The sequence below is a fragment of the Centruroides vittatus genome, unplaced genomic scaffold, assembly GCF_030686945.1.
Source record: "Centruroides vittatus isolate TY-2023 unplaced genomic scaffold, ASM3068694v2 contig_1154, whole genome shotgun sequence".
Classification (NCBI taxonomy): domain Eukaryota; kingdom Metazoa; phylum Arthropoda; class Arachnida; order Scorpiones; family Buthidae; genus Centruroides; species Centruroides vittatus.
This window is the reverse complement of record NW_027120741.1, coordinates 1,799,629-1,815,825: the sequence shown is the minus strand read 5'-3', so window position 1 is coordinate 1,815,825 and position 16,197 is coordinate 1,799,629. Positions and strand designations below refer to the sequence as shown.

The 16,197-nt window shown below is 29.6% G+C and overlaps 1 protein-coding gene across 2 annotated transcripts in view; it reads right to left on the bottom strand.

The window, feature by feature from the left end:
- Positions 1-285: 285 nt before the first annotated feature.
- Positions 286-16,197, bottom strand: part of LOC136979067 (uncharacterized) — an 83,423-nt gene continuing 67,511 nt past the window's right edge. Inside the window, exon 9 of one of the 2 annotated variants that reach the window (XM_067274971.1) lies at positions 286-1,132. In XM_067274971.1, coding sequence (XP_067131072.1) covers positions 961-1,132 — 172 coding nt within the window. In that variant the 3' untranslated portion in view covers positions 286-960. The remainder of the gene's footprint in view (positions 1,133-16,197) is intronic. The other variant, XM_067274980.1, reaches the window with a different exon arrangement.

Here is a 16,197-nt window from a genome sequence, read left to right as displayed (position 1 = left end):
TTTTTAGCAATTTTTTAGTAATTTAATGTCATGAAAATACTTTGATTTCTTTAGAATATGCTTGCAAGAATAATTTGTAGATCTTATTTTCAGTATGGCAGAGTAAGGAATACTAAACAACGTTTATTGATCATTATTAATTGTATTTCAAATTAATGCAAAATATTTTGCTTTTGCAAGATACAATATTAAGTTTCAGTAAAATTTTCAATTTAATTCCAGTATTTCCCATATACTGTACTAACAAAACTTTTAACATGCAAACAAAGACACTCACACAATGGGTTTGAAGTGCATAAGGTTTTAATCTCTGAAGGAGCATCTGGCTAAAAATGGGTGCACAAAGCACATCCACACACAACGTCAACAACCGAATCCATTTAAGGGAAATAAACTACATTGAGCATAGACGCATCACCCTATGCTTATGCATTATAAAAACAGAAACAACTGCACTCGATGAGTAGTCAACTTTTACACTCTTCATCTGGCAAAACTAACTCAGCTAAGCGATAACAGGTGTGTCCAATGATTTGTGTTTCTCCACTGTCAATTATTGTCATATCCCTCAAGGATGATATCTGCTCATGGATACTTCAAAAGATCCAATAAGCAGTTGAGAAATCTGTCAACGGCACCAGTCTTTGTGGTGCTTACATGATGAGTATACAGACAAAAATGAGGGATTTTTTTATACACATGATTGGCCCATAAACTACAAGCTTCAACGCCAACAGACATTCTTAAAACTTCCAAATAAACAAAAACAATTGCAGGTGCATAACTGAGAAGTGTTTTTGCTGGATTTATGATAACCACCAGGCCAATGATATTTCTTCATAATAATCTAATGAAAAGTGAGGCACACAGAAAGTGTTACTCAGAACATCAGTCAACAAGTCATCACCATGGCTATAACAAGTAGTTGTCGCTAAATACATGTACAGATTCACAGATTTGTTATCTTAGTCTCCGATATTTAGGTCCCCGAGATTTCCCTGCTCGGCTATTAGTAATAGGTGGGGAATGGGAAGCAACTGAAGAACCCTTCACTAAGGTTGTTGTCTGTCTATCTAATTCAAGCATTGCTTCTTGGATAGCATTTTCCAAATGTGTATTCATTTTACGTCCTCTGTAAAATTAAAAATCTTGATTAATCATTTCTATTAAAATAATTAAAGAAATATTTATTATATAAAATTTAATCCTATAAAAAATAATTTTCCAAGAATATGTTTATTTGTTTATTGTCTTAGTTTAAACATAAAAAAATTTCTACACAATATTGGCATGGAAAATTATATAAACTTTGGAATATTTGAAAGACTAAACAAATTGCAAAATGAAATTTAAATGAGTCAAAGCAATACTGACAATATTTTGTTAACAATTATTGATATTCACTTCATTTATTTTAGAAAAATTTATTAATCCATTTATAAAAAGAGGAAGATTAAATATCTGAAGCATTTTCACAGAATTATAATCTGTTATTCTATGATAATCTCATAATGAACAATAAGTAACTCAAATTGATAAATTACATTTAAATAAAAACATATAACTAACAACAATTAATTTCTCAGATTTAAATATTAACATTTCTAATATCTCATCTACTTTTTTCCATAAATCTTACTCTATGTATATGTCATTGTATTTTATGTACAATTATAAAAATACAATAAATAATTAATAAAATATATATATATATATTTTATTATAATATACATAAAAAATATAAAAATATAATATAATATATTTTATATTATATTTTTATATAATATACATACAAAATAATAAATAAATTATATATTATTATATAATTTTATATATATATATATATAGTTATTATATAATAACAAAAAATTTACTTAAAAGATATATGAAAACTGATACTTAGGATTCTAATAAAAAAACAAGAAAGGAATTTATTCATAATACACAGTTTATGAATATTTTTCATAAAAACAAAAACTTTAATAAATAGTTTCAGAAAATAATATGAAAGAGATATTTTAGTTTGTACAATTATTAATACAGTGAAACCTAGGTTTAGGGAACAAAATGTCTGGCCCTTACATAATAATAAGACTAGTGATTTATTTTTATATTAAGTGAAAACTACCTTTCTGAAAACAATAGAAAAAAAATATCTTTGTATCCTTCCTATTCTTCAAACATCTCTTAAATGGACAACACAATGAATTATATGCTTTCTGTGAATAACATTTTAAGAAATGCTTATCTTTGGTGCAATTGTTTTTTAAGATTTTTTTTTATGGCCTTAAACCTGTCAAATGAAATTTTCACAATTCCATGTTTAGACAGTAAGTACTCTGACACTTCACATCATTTTTGTAGATTAATCCCAATATTTCTACATTGCATTTGGAAGAAAGGAATTAAGAAACTCAAATTTAGGAGAAAAAGAAAAACAGAAGCAGAATGAATAAAATAAATTATATGATGTGAAAATTGGCAGAAATTCTGCAGGGAAATTCTCAATAATATAATTCATAAAAAACTGAGATAAGATTAATTGGAAGACTGAATTATGTAAGTTTATTGATTGGCTGACTTATGAAAACCACCAACTAATATACAAATAACAGTCAATTTAAATATTTTTTCCTTTATCACTATAGTGTAAAATATCAATGCCAAATGTCCAGATTGTTGAGTTAATCTGTTGTTCATATTAGTTACTAGTGTTATATATTCATTGTCTGTTTCAATCAATTTGACTTCAACACACAATAAAATATTAAAAATACTAAATACAAAAATACAAAAAGATTAATTTTATAATGTTTGAGTATCTTATTATGTTCACTGGCTTCAACACTTATATAAAACTAGGAGAAATAAGAATCTATTAATTCTTATCATCATAAACATTGTAAACCTGTCTTTTTCTCAATTATTTGAGACAGTGAGAGATGCAATTATCTTTGAAGTTAAAAATCGAATCAATCAGTTTTTGGATCCAAATAAAATTTCCAATTATTAATAATTTTTTTCCTGTAATATCTTTTGAATGACATTGCAAAGTCATACCATTCCCTTTGAAGCAATTGTAAAAAATATATGTATTGAAAAATATTTTTATATGCAATACACATTTAAATTTAATGAAAATATTGTTCTATTTAATAAACTTTCTTTTAATAATATGATTTAAAAAAAATCCAGCAACAAACTGTGTAACTTTCCTGGCTGTTAAAAAATATCTTTTACAGTACTATAATAATATACCTTATTTAATTATAATAAATAAGATTGTGTGTGGTGTCATTTGTTATCAGATTTTATTATAAAAATCTTTTTATATTTTTAATTATTATAAAAATGACAGAAACCTTAATTTTGAGGATAGAGATGAGCTTCATTAAAATATATAAATGTTAATGATGAATAAAATCTTAATTAATTAAATCCTACCCCTCTTGAAATATGACACATGACACCCCTATATCTTCCCACCCCTTAAACCTTTCACAACCAAACTTTAATAGCATCAATGCCAAATTTTGTTTCTTAATCTTTACCCCATTCTGAAATTTTAAACAAAATAAACACCAATACACAAATACACATCCACAGAATTTTTTTTTTACTTTTTTGGGCTCAGGTCTCAGAACATGGAGATTTGCAAAAAAATCAGAGGGCCAAATCTGACATGATTCCAATACTTTCCCTTGTTATGTACACAAAACAGCAGGGAAAGTAACAAAATTGAAAAAAATTACTACCATCAATAATTCAAAAATTATTATATCAAATTAAAAGTCATCATTTATATATACAGCACAACATTTATAAATTTTTAACTGTATCATCAGTTCTAATATTTCTACTACTGATACCATCATTTATAATAATTTAAAAATAATATATTAATTGGAGAGAATCAGAAAATAAAATTACATAACTGAAGTTTTTATTAGTAATAAGTCAAAAATTTTAAGAAATTTTAAAAGATGAATGAAGATATAAGCTGCACAGAATATTTCAAAATTATGTTTTCAGTGAAAGAACTGTATGAACAGTTTAAGAACATATTGTTAAATAAATAAATGTAAATGTGTGTTTGTATTATATAAATTACAGTAGAACCTCGATTATCCGGATTGTTCAAAATAAACAAAAATTGTACGAATTTGCTGATTTGCACTTGGCGAATTGCAACACTGTTTATGTACAGTATGTACGTGATGGAATGCATGGAACAATATTTTGAAAAGACCATTAGTAAATTCCAGTAACAGTAGAAAATGGTATAGGAGACATTGCGGAAGCAATAGCACAAATTTTAATATGTGCCAAATGTGATGAATATGATGTAGAAAGTGGTTAAACTGCGGTGCAAATGATCATGGATTCCAAATTTTGAACGATGAGGAAATAATTAAAGAAATATCTGCCTCAGATGAACAAGATCGAGAAGATGAAGAGATTTGCGAAGTAAGAGATATTGGTCCTACACATTCTGAAGCTTTTCAGTGCTTAGATGTTGCCATGAAGTGGTTTGAGAGCTAAGAAGAGTGTAACTCAGGACAACTTATACGTCTTAAAAGTATTCGTGATTTAGCAGCTTCAAAAAGGACAGCTAGCTTTAAACAAAAATCGTTAATTGAATTTCTTAATAAAATAATTTAATATTGAAGCTATATGTAAATCTAGACAAATAAAAATTATTCATACTATATGCACTGTCAATTATTATTATTTTCGATTATCCAGATTTTTCCTTATCCGGACTATCTTCATCCCCAATTAGTCCGGATAATAGAGGTTCTACTGTACTTCAAATTCTTAAATACAAATGCATATATTACCAGCATATATTACTTTAAAAAAATTAGCACTTTTACATGTTTTCGTATGTGTTTAAGTAATGTATTTCAGTATTGGAAAGTAATTAATTTACTTCAAATTCTTTTAATCCCATTAAATTGAAAATTTTAAAATGAAATTCAAGATATATCATTCAACTACAAACCTTTTTGTGCATCATATCTGCTGCCAATTTCTTTTTTATGCTTATACATAACTCTGTTAATTATTCTAAAAAAGTTACTTTCAATTTTATCAGAAAATTTCTGTTTAGGAATGACATAATGAAAATGAACTAAAACATGAAAATATACAAAAAAACTGGGTAGTATGAAGAGAGAACATCTATTGTTTGAATAACTTATTTTTCATTATAAAATGAATTCAAGATACTAAATTGAAAATAGCAGAAATAACAAAATACTTCATTAAATTGTCACAATTTAACAAATAACAAATTTATAGGTTTTGGTTTAGTAATTTAATTTTTACTATTTGCACATATGGTACAGTATACTGTTGTTTTGTGCAATATACACAATGAAACTAAGAAACTACAACCTCGAGATTTTGTCAAAAACTTTTTCATAACATTTAAAGAACAATATATTTAAAACCATGCATTATTTTTCTTCAAATTTTTAAAATGTTCAACAATGTCATTTAAGATCAGTTAACTTCATGTATGAACTTTTGAACTTCAAAATTGTTAGCAATGCCATGAGAATTATATTTGTTTCATTTTTGTTTTTTAAAGTTTGGAGCTGAAGCTAGGCCCTAGATATAAGAATGTTTCTCAAATTAAAAAAACTTGGTTGTTTTTTAAGAAAAGTAAATATCTTTATTGCACTAATACTAAAACTCATCTTTTTTATATAAAGTGAAATGATTTTGTAAATTTTTATGTGAGTTTTTATATATACAGTAGAGCATCGATTATCCGACTGTGTTCTAGTCGGAAAATTCAAATGTCTGCTAGTGATGTGGCGCTACAATATTTGGTTATGTCTTGGCTACTTTAATATTACTTTTGTTAAATTTTTGCATGTTTTAGCTGGCAGCACTGGCTCGACCATAAAAGGGAGGCTAGTATTTAAACCAGACCTAATACACTATACCAGGGATAGCGAACCTATGGCACGTAAGAGAAATCATCTGGCACGTAATGTATCATATGATTTCTGTCCTTTTCAATCATCCTTTCTGTTTATCACCTGATCATCTTTTTTTTTTTCAATCAGATTTTTTACATTTATTCGAATTAAAGCATATTCATTTAATTTCTTTAAATATCATTATTCAAAGTCTGACTTTGGCACGCATTAACATCTTTAAAGCTAAGTATGCTTACAATATGGTACGTGGACTCAAAAAGGTTCGCCATCCCTGCACTATACTAATAATGTATTTTTTCATACTTTTCGGTTATCCGACTTTTCAGTTATCCGACCAACCCCAGTCCCCAATTAAGTCGGATAATCGATGCTCTACTGTATGTCTGAAAATAAATATTTTATCTTAATGAATATATTCTTTTTCTATCAATCAGCTAAACCTTAAATTATATAATTTTTAAACTAATATAAAATAAAATAAAACAATTGTATAAATAATAATTATTATTTATATTGTCATTGTTGTTATTAACAAGTCTTTTCTGTATTTATTAACTAAAAAGAATAAAATATACATATAATTATCTCTAAACATGCCAAATAATCAATATTTGTTTATTTTCAATAAATTAATCATTCTAAAAATTCATATAACCTTTGTAAAATTATGAAGTAATATATATATATATATATATATATATGTTACTTTGGGACTTTTCATAATGAAAATACATGATGAACTATTAATTTTTAGTTTATGCAATTATATAACTAAAAAGAGAAAGAATTCATAAAATGTATTATTAAACAGCATTATAAGCAAAATCAAATAATATGAAATTATTTGAAGTTCAAACAAATATTTCCAGTTATAATTTTTGAAATTTGAATTATACAATTTTTCCTTCTAATGCCATTTATTATGCAAAATTTAGATAATTTTTTTTAATATAAGTTATATCTGATAAAAATCTGTGTTAAATAAGTCTGTGTATTGTAAAAAATCTGCATAAATTTCAAAATTATTTAAGATTCATTATTAAAATAAAGATGTTTTGGATACAGATAAATTGTTAACATTCAGATGAAACGATCAATGCCATAATTAGAATTTCAGTCTTAACCCATTCAACTAGCCTCTGGAAGTGGTCAGCTTTGAAATGGCAAAGTTTGTACTTGATCCTACCCTCTAATTTCTTTGTGAATGCAGCTTCTCAATCATTTTCATAAACCTTTTGCTTCAGATGGTACCAAAATCTCATAATCGGTCTCAGTTGCACAACATTTGAAATGTTGGCTTCATGGGAGATTATCAAATTCTGTAATGGACCAACATGGCAACTGTGTCGTGAGCATGATGTTCTTGGTTCAATAAATGGAACCAAAAACATTATAAAAAGAATATATATTGTCTTATGTGTAAGTGCAATTACTTAAAATTACTAGAAAATGCTATTGATATTTGTGAAGATTTTCAAGATACATGCCTACAAACAACTCTGAACACTTTTATGTGTAAAAATATAATTTCAAATACAAAATCAGTTAATCTGAGTCAGTTTATATTAATGTGCTTATGAGTATAAGAGCATCATATTATTTGAAAAAAATAAATTCATTTTATTGGTTAAAAATATTATTATATTCTAGATAATGGAGTTTTATTAAAAACTACAGTACATGTATTATACTAGTCAGTATTCAAAATTACTAATCTTCTTACACACTATTGACACTGTAATTTTTGAAGAATAAACTGTCATCTTAAACAGCAAAATAATGTCAAATTTGAATGTTTTTGGTCTAGTTTATAGACCAATATCAGGAGTTCTTTAATAAATTCAAACTATTAAGCTTCTCATAAAAGTAGTAAATTAGTAAAACAGAAAAATGTAGCAAACTGTATTTTGCCAAGAAACTTTTAGAACAAATGCAAAGATAACTTTTTAAAATTTTAATTAATAAATATTACTATATTAAAAGTTAAAAATAAGGATTAAAGGAAACTTCAAAATGTCAATCCAAATTCAAAATAAAATTATACTTCCTTGGAATGAAATTCTTAAAATCTTTACAACTCAAGCAGTAACAACTATTAATTATTGCTTTAATGGTTAACTTTTATTTGGAATCTTTTATGTTCACTTACTGTGACTTTTATATCAACCAGAAATGAAAGGATGACTGACAATATAAAAAACCACAGTTTTTATCACTGAGCTTCTCAAGCAACTTTTTGTTTATTAACAGTAAAATTTGTGTTATAGTGTGGGTAGCAAATCTGATTGAAATTGAATCCTTTGTGCTGCTCAGCCCATGTCTTGAAAGCCTTCTCAAAATCAATTTTCACTGAGTGAATTTATGATGGACTGCTCTGCTGCTATTTGCCACTCCAATTGCCAGATGCCTATTGTGAATTTTGCAAAAGGCAGCATGACCCCTTCACTATTATAAAACTTGAAATAGATATAAACGCCTGCAGACACTACATGACAAATTCACACAAAACTACTACTACATCTCTGTTATAGTTCAGAGAGTTCTTAATCAGAAAAGAACAATTGTACACATCTGTATTTCATAAACAGTGGTTGAACATGCCAAAAACTTGCACAATAGATACATCAATGTACAGTAATACTATCACATAGAAGACAAGACACTCCTTGACGTTAGCAGTCATCCATGAAAATGTATGCAGCATAACATGCATCAATGAAAACATTAACACAACAATTATAACCAGTGAGACTACAGTCATAGAATTAATAAACATACTCAAATTTATTCCAAAACCAGCACAGAGAACCCAAAATACATATATTAAAACAAATTGGGTAAAACCCACACTATCTAAATACACAAACAGTATTACCAGAACACATTCAATACTTTCAGACATACATATATTAAATATAAACACCAACTGAAACTCAATGAATAGCAAATAGACATCCACCACTGCCATAAATAATCGGGCTATAATTTGGAAATAATGATTTTGGATTACAAATGAATTTGACACTAGGAAGCGTTAGGTGCCAACTCATATTAAAATTAATAATTATAGTATTTAATTAAATAATTTAGATTAAACTGGAAGAAAAGAACTGGCTGCTTACCATGCAAATGCGTAACTGGTAACACATTCGAATGGTAGCGAAAGTTGCGGGTTTGAGTCCAGCTTTGAGCTGATTCTTTTCTTCCAGTTCAATCTAAATTATTTAACGAAATATTATAATCATTAATCTTAATATGAGATGGCACCTAACACTTCTCTCCAGTGTAAAACTCATTTGTGATTCAAAATCATTATTTCCAAATTATAGCCCTATTATTTACAACAGTGATGGATGCCTATATACATATATTAGTTTATTCTGCTGCAGTCACTACAGTTACATACCATGGACTTAAATTACAATCACAAACAGACACAATTAAAACACAGACAAATCATAAGCCTGGCCAGAAAACAACACTAGAAACAAATAAATAACATTAGATAACAATTAGGCAGGCTGACAATACACTAAAAACACCATAACACCAAATTAAATAAAACAGGTCAGGAAAATATTTAGAAAAATTAAAACAGACAGCATGAACAATACAATAGCCATTTACAGAAATACATTGACACTCTCAAACAAAAACTAGCATCCTAATCAGCAAAAGAACACCAGAGCACACTCAAAACCTACACGCTAAAAAAAATTTATTTACAAACAATGACAAACTTTTAATACCAAGCTCACCCTATACTCAAAATATGACAGTACACCAACAAAAAAACAACTCTCAGACTATCAGTCTGTTCTTTGGCCCAATCCAATCAAACACAAAGCTGAAGCAAACTGGATCAAAAAGGAAGAAAAACGTTCTTGAGATCCCTGTGTCAAAATAAGTGTATGATATCCAGCATTCACAATTTCTGGGACAAAAATTTTACATACAATCAACAATCCACAAGATACATCAAAATTTCTTACACAGGATTTCTAGTATTATCATTTTTGGGTTTCATACAGGAAATCCAAAAAATAAAACACCAAAGATCTTAGACAATAAAGACTAAACATTACAAAATACTCACTTCATGTATCACAAATAAAATATACCATCACACAGAATAACAAAAGGCTGTCATAGAACAATTGAAAGGGTAAGTGTAATGTGGTCTAACTCTGTTTTCTTTTTTTTTTTTAAGTTTAGATATGATATTGTAAAGGTAGTGACACTAGTTTTTCATATTTTGCTGTTATATTTGTTTTGTTTCCATTACCAGTTAATCAAAATCCTAGTAATCTTTTATTCTATTTAGAGACAATATATTTAATACTTGAAAGTATGGCACTGTTAACTCAATTTTGGCATCAGAAATGATTAAACCATTGTTGCGCTCAGCCTTTCAATTATACTCATAAATTCAAGGCCTTCTACAACAAGCAGAGAAAAAACACAGAAACTTACATAACATACATAGATTACAGAAAGGCATTCCACAGCATCATTGCATTACACGTCATCACAGCATCACACAGACATTATTGCATACAGTATACTATACAAAATACAGGGTGTCCATCATGAACCTGACACATTTGAAATTGTTGTAAAAAATCTACTGCTCAGGAAAAATGTAAAGTAATGCACATTTTATGATGAAAAACTCAAAAAGTTTTTTATTAAAAAAAATCAGTGAACCTCTACATGAGCTCCTTTTGTTGCACGTAGAACATCAAGTCTATACTCCATTTCCTGCCAGGTTCTTTCAAGCATCTCGGTATGACGACAGCAACAGCATCTTGAATGCGCACATGAAGATGTTGAAGGTCAATGAATTTTGACACCAGTGTAAACCTTGTCCTTGACAAATCCCCAAAAGAAAAAGTCCAAGGGTGTAATAACTGGCAATCAAGTAGGCCAAGAAGTGGCCTTCTCAATCACCACTTCTTGATGATCCTTTCGTCAAGAAGTGTTGTTTCCATAACTTGAGAGTGTTCCTCAAGGGTGGCTCCTTGCCAAACACATGATGAAAGTTCCGTTCCACTTGAATCACGGAATTTGTTTCAGTGTACCACCACCACAGCTTTTGAGAAGCCATTTTACATTTGATTACTGCCACACAATCTACAGTCACTTTGGTGGGTTTTCAAAATTACCTATACAACTTCTACAGTTTCTCTGCCTAATGGAATGCACGACATCTGATTACTACTTTGCACTTCGATATGGCAGTCGAAACAAATGTGTCAGGTTTATGGTGGACACACTGTACAACTAACACTTGTTACATTTTTAGAAAACAATGCAACAATGGAGAACAACACTATACCTCAGATTTCACAACGTATATAACAATACACATACAATAAAAATATTGATTAAAAACAACTAACACACATCATTCCAGTATTCACATATTTATTTGAAGTTATTGTAGATCTGAGTGCCCAATGTATAACTTCAAAGGAAAACACAAACAACCTTAACAAAACATAACAAACACCACTGTAAGCTGTCCATAAAAAAACTAACTTTTCCTAATCAACAGAGAGAATGAAGCTTTACAGAATGAGTACAAACACTGCAAGAACTTTTTTACAAAAAACAAGAATCGTCATAATTATACTAAGTTGTAACTCTTGCAGACATAATAGTTTACCACTACCCAACACTGATCTAGACAGCATACAGTAGTGGCCAAAAGTAGAGCTACCCTTGACATATGTTTTAAAAAATGTGACCTCTATTTTGTTTACCACCTACCACATAATTAGTATTGTGATAGTTAAAAAGAGTGTGAGAAAATGAGTCAATTGTATCAAACAGATTTTATTTTAAATCTGATTTACAAAAGAAAAAACAAAGTTTTTATATTTACACTGTGACAAAAGTAGAGCTACCAAAGGAAGTATACAGATTTGTCCAGTATTTTTAGAACTTCTGATCACTGCATCACATCTATGTTCCATTGAATCAACTAAGTTGCCTGGAGGAATACAATTATCAAATGATATCAAACAAAGAATGGTAGATGTGTGTTTGAAGGAAAAAAGACCTTTACTGAAATTGGTAAAATCATTAATGTGGATAAAACCTTTTTTAAAATTAGAATAAAGACTAAGTCTGCCCAAAATGGGATCACCTTTTATTTTGTGTTCAAAGACAAACACTTTTCGGCGACTGACCTTCCTTTTTAGGTTACTTGTCGCCGGAAGGTTATTAAAAAGTCCTTTTAAAACACATAAACTTCCAATTAAAATTACAAAGAATTTCTTAAAAAGGAACTGGTGACATAAAACAGACGTCTTGCTTACATCCATCTTGCCTTTTTCGGGGTATCTTGGCTGCTTTTATCCACTGGGAACAGGCGCTGGAAAATGTAGATGAGACAGCTGACCCCTGGCGACGATATTTGTAGAGTTTTTTCTCCATCGGACGAAAACTCAATGATGAAAACTCTACAAATATTGTCGCCAGGGGTCAGCTGTCTCATCTACATTTTCCAGCGCCTGTTCCCAGTGGATAAAAGCAGCCAAGATACCCCGAAAAAGGCAAGATGGATGTAAGCAAGATGTCTGTTTTATGTCACCAGTTCCTTTTTAAGAAATTCTTTGTAATTTTAATTGGAAGTTTGTGTGTTTTAAAAGGACTTTTTAATAACCTTTCGGCGACAAGTAACCTAAAAAGGAAGGTCAGTCCCTGAAAAGTGTTTGTCTTGGAACACAAAATAAAAGGTGATCCCATTTTGGGCAGACTTAGTCTTTATTCTAATTTTAAAAAATTTTTTCTCCATTGGACGAAAACTCAATGGTGGATAAAACCGTTGTTGCAAAAGTGGTGAAGTGTTTTTCAAATATATGGGATCATTGTTTCTGCCAAAAAGTCAGGTAGACCATGAAAAACAACATGAGCGCAGCCAACCCCTGTTTGAGTGCTTCACGTATTAAACATGAAGTAGGTAACCCAGAAATAAGCTTAAGGACTGTACGAAGACGTTTGACTAGTTTTGGATTACATGGGAGATGACCAGCAAAGAAACTACTCATCTCTGCAAAAAACAAAAAGTTGAGATTAGAGTGTGCACATGAACCGAACAAAAGTGGTCCAAGGTGTTATGGAGTGATAAATTGAAATTCAATGTCTACTCTAGTGATGGTATACAATATGTCAGACGACCAGTGAACATGAGATATGACCCAAAATACATAGTTCTTATAATAAAGCAATGCGGTGGCTGCATAATGGTATGGGGATGTTTCTCTGTGAAGGAAATTGGTCCAATTCCTAGAATTAATGGAATAATGGATCAAACCATTTATCAGGGCATATTGCAGAATCAAATGCTTCCTCGTGCATGTTGTTGAATGCCAAGGAAATGGATCTTCCAACATGACGACGAGTAAAGCATGAGCAAATTTCCAACATGAGCAAATTTGGTAAAGCAATTGGTTTTAACAGAAAAGGGTGAATCTTATGACATGGCCAGCTCAATCACCAGACCTAAACCCCATAGAAAATCTTTGGGATGAACTTGAGCACCGTATACGCCAGCATACATATTTGAATCCAGATGAATTGTGATCTACCATTCAAAAAGCATGATATGAGACTCCCAAATCACTGCTTGACAACTTAGTTGATTCAATGGAACATAGATGTGATGTAGTGATCAGAAGCTCTGGTTACACCACAAAATACTATTTTGCCCTAAAAATGCTGAACAAATCTGCATATTTCTTTTGGTAGCTCTACTTTTGTCACAGTGTAAAATATAAACACTTTGTTTTTTCTTTTGTAAATCAGATTTAAAATAAAATCTGTTTGATTCAATTGAGTATTTTGACTCATTTTTTGTGCTCTATCACAATATTAATTATGTAGTAGGTGGTGAACAAAATAGAGGTTGCATTTTTAAAACATATGTCAAGGGTAGGCTCTACTTTTGGCCACTACTGTACATATAAGAGAGAGAGAGAGATAAAGCCTGGATCCTTAAAGCAGTCCTGGATCCAGAAGAAGCTCTACAGTAAGCACCTTAGCCAGGATCACATTGAAAGAACTATGTCAAACTGTTGGCTCACAGATGTCTTTTTAAAAAGACAGAAAAGCTCATAATTACCACATACAACCTAGTCATAAACACAAACTACCAGAAGAAGATTTTATAAGACAACACTCACAGATACCACTTTTAAGAAATGTCACAATATTCATGAAACGATACAACACATCACAGTGAATTGCAAGCTTTTAACACAAACTTACATGAACATAACCAAATAGCATATGTGATACATCAAAAATTTACACACAAACACAAACACCACTGTACCACCACTACTATATACCCAGGAACTATACTACAGTTACACAACTCAAACCAAAACCAACACACAAAATATACAGTCAAACCTGTTTTTATGCGCTCCTTTTATGTGCGATTTTTATTTGTGCGATTTTTTTAATGCGAATTTTTAATTTGTGCGGTATAGTTGGCGACTAGTCTCGTGCGATTCGTCATGTCTCACGTTGACTTATTATAGCTAAATAAACTTATTATAGCATAAATGCACTTATTATAGTAATATTATTGCATGAATATGCGAAAAATGAAATAATTTACTTTTTAAGTCAACAAAACACCACCTGGACAAAAATATGTAAAACAGACGATAGACCAGACGATGCAGTCAAGTGCTGACATCTGTTGTCAATAAATTCTATTTCGTACGGTTTTGAGTTATTTTCTATGTGAGACTTTTTTTATGCGGTCCCTGTTGACCGCATAAAAAAATTATTTTTTTAATTGTGTTGCGAAAACTATTATTTACAGCCATTCGTGAAGTTTCGTGAGATTTTTTTTAATGCGTTTTTTTTAATGCGGTCCCTATCCCCCGCATAAAAACAGGTTTGACTGTACTATGAACAGTACATAATCACAGACAATTCATCACAACAGATCAGACTAATTGACTGATATGTGATTTTGTTTTAATCACATACATCACAGGCATAGATGTTCCAAGCAGCCACAACATACAAAATACATACACTGAAAAATTAGTAAATATTTATAGAATTCACCATGAAATAAAGTACTTGCAGAGAATGGATAAGATACTTATTATATCCATAGTCCTTTTTTATCTTACCACATACATTGCACATAAATTTAGAAACATTAGGATTTCAGAATAGCACATCCATTACACTACAGAAAGCTGTCTTATTAGATATGTCACAGTCAAGAAATTCTTAAATGTAAATATATACATAAACAGTACATAAATAAAATAATAGCTTGTTCTGTAGTTAGGCCTTGATCTTGGTCAAGTATAGCAGTAAGGCAATGATATATAAGCCAAGTAGAATACAATTCATCAAATGCCATTATAATAATAGTAATAGTAATAATAATAATAATAATAAAGTGGCCAAAAACAAATTTATAAAGGACAAAATCTCAATAAATAATGCTTGTGTGTTGAGAGATGATGCTAATCCAAATTTAAAAATATCAATATTCTTAACTAAATATGTTATTTCTAACAAGTATAATAATAACATACTTTAAAAATAAACTCAGATTAAAAATAGATAAGATTACAAGTTTTTCCAACAAATCTATATTTTTTTAAATACAGTCAAACCTGTTTTTATGCGGGGGATAGGGACCGCATTAAAAAAAACGCATTAAAAAAAATCTCACAAAACTTCACGAATGGCTGTAAATAATAGTTTTCGCAACACAATTAAAAAAATAATTTTTTTATGCGGTCAATAGGGACCGCATAAAAGAAGTCTCACGTAGAAAATAACTCAAAACCGTACGAAATAGAATTTATTGACAACAGATGTCAGCACTTGAATGCATCGTCTGGTCTATCGTCTGTTTTACATATTTTTGTCCAGGTGGTGTTTTGTTGACTTAAAAAGTAAATTATTTCATTTTTCGCATATTCATGCAATAATATTACTATAATAAGTGCATTTATGCTACAATAAGTTTATTTAGCTATAATAAGTCAACGTGAGACATGACGAATCGCACGAGACTAGTCGCCAACTATACCGCACAAATTAAAAATTCGCATTAAAAAAATCGCACAAATAAAAATCGCACATAAAAAGAGCGCATAAAAACAGGTTTGACTGTAATTTATTGTGTTATTCTTAATGCCAAATTTATATTCACAATAAATAAAAACTATATATAAAATAATATCCTCTTTGC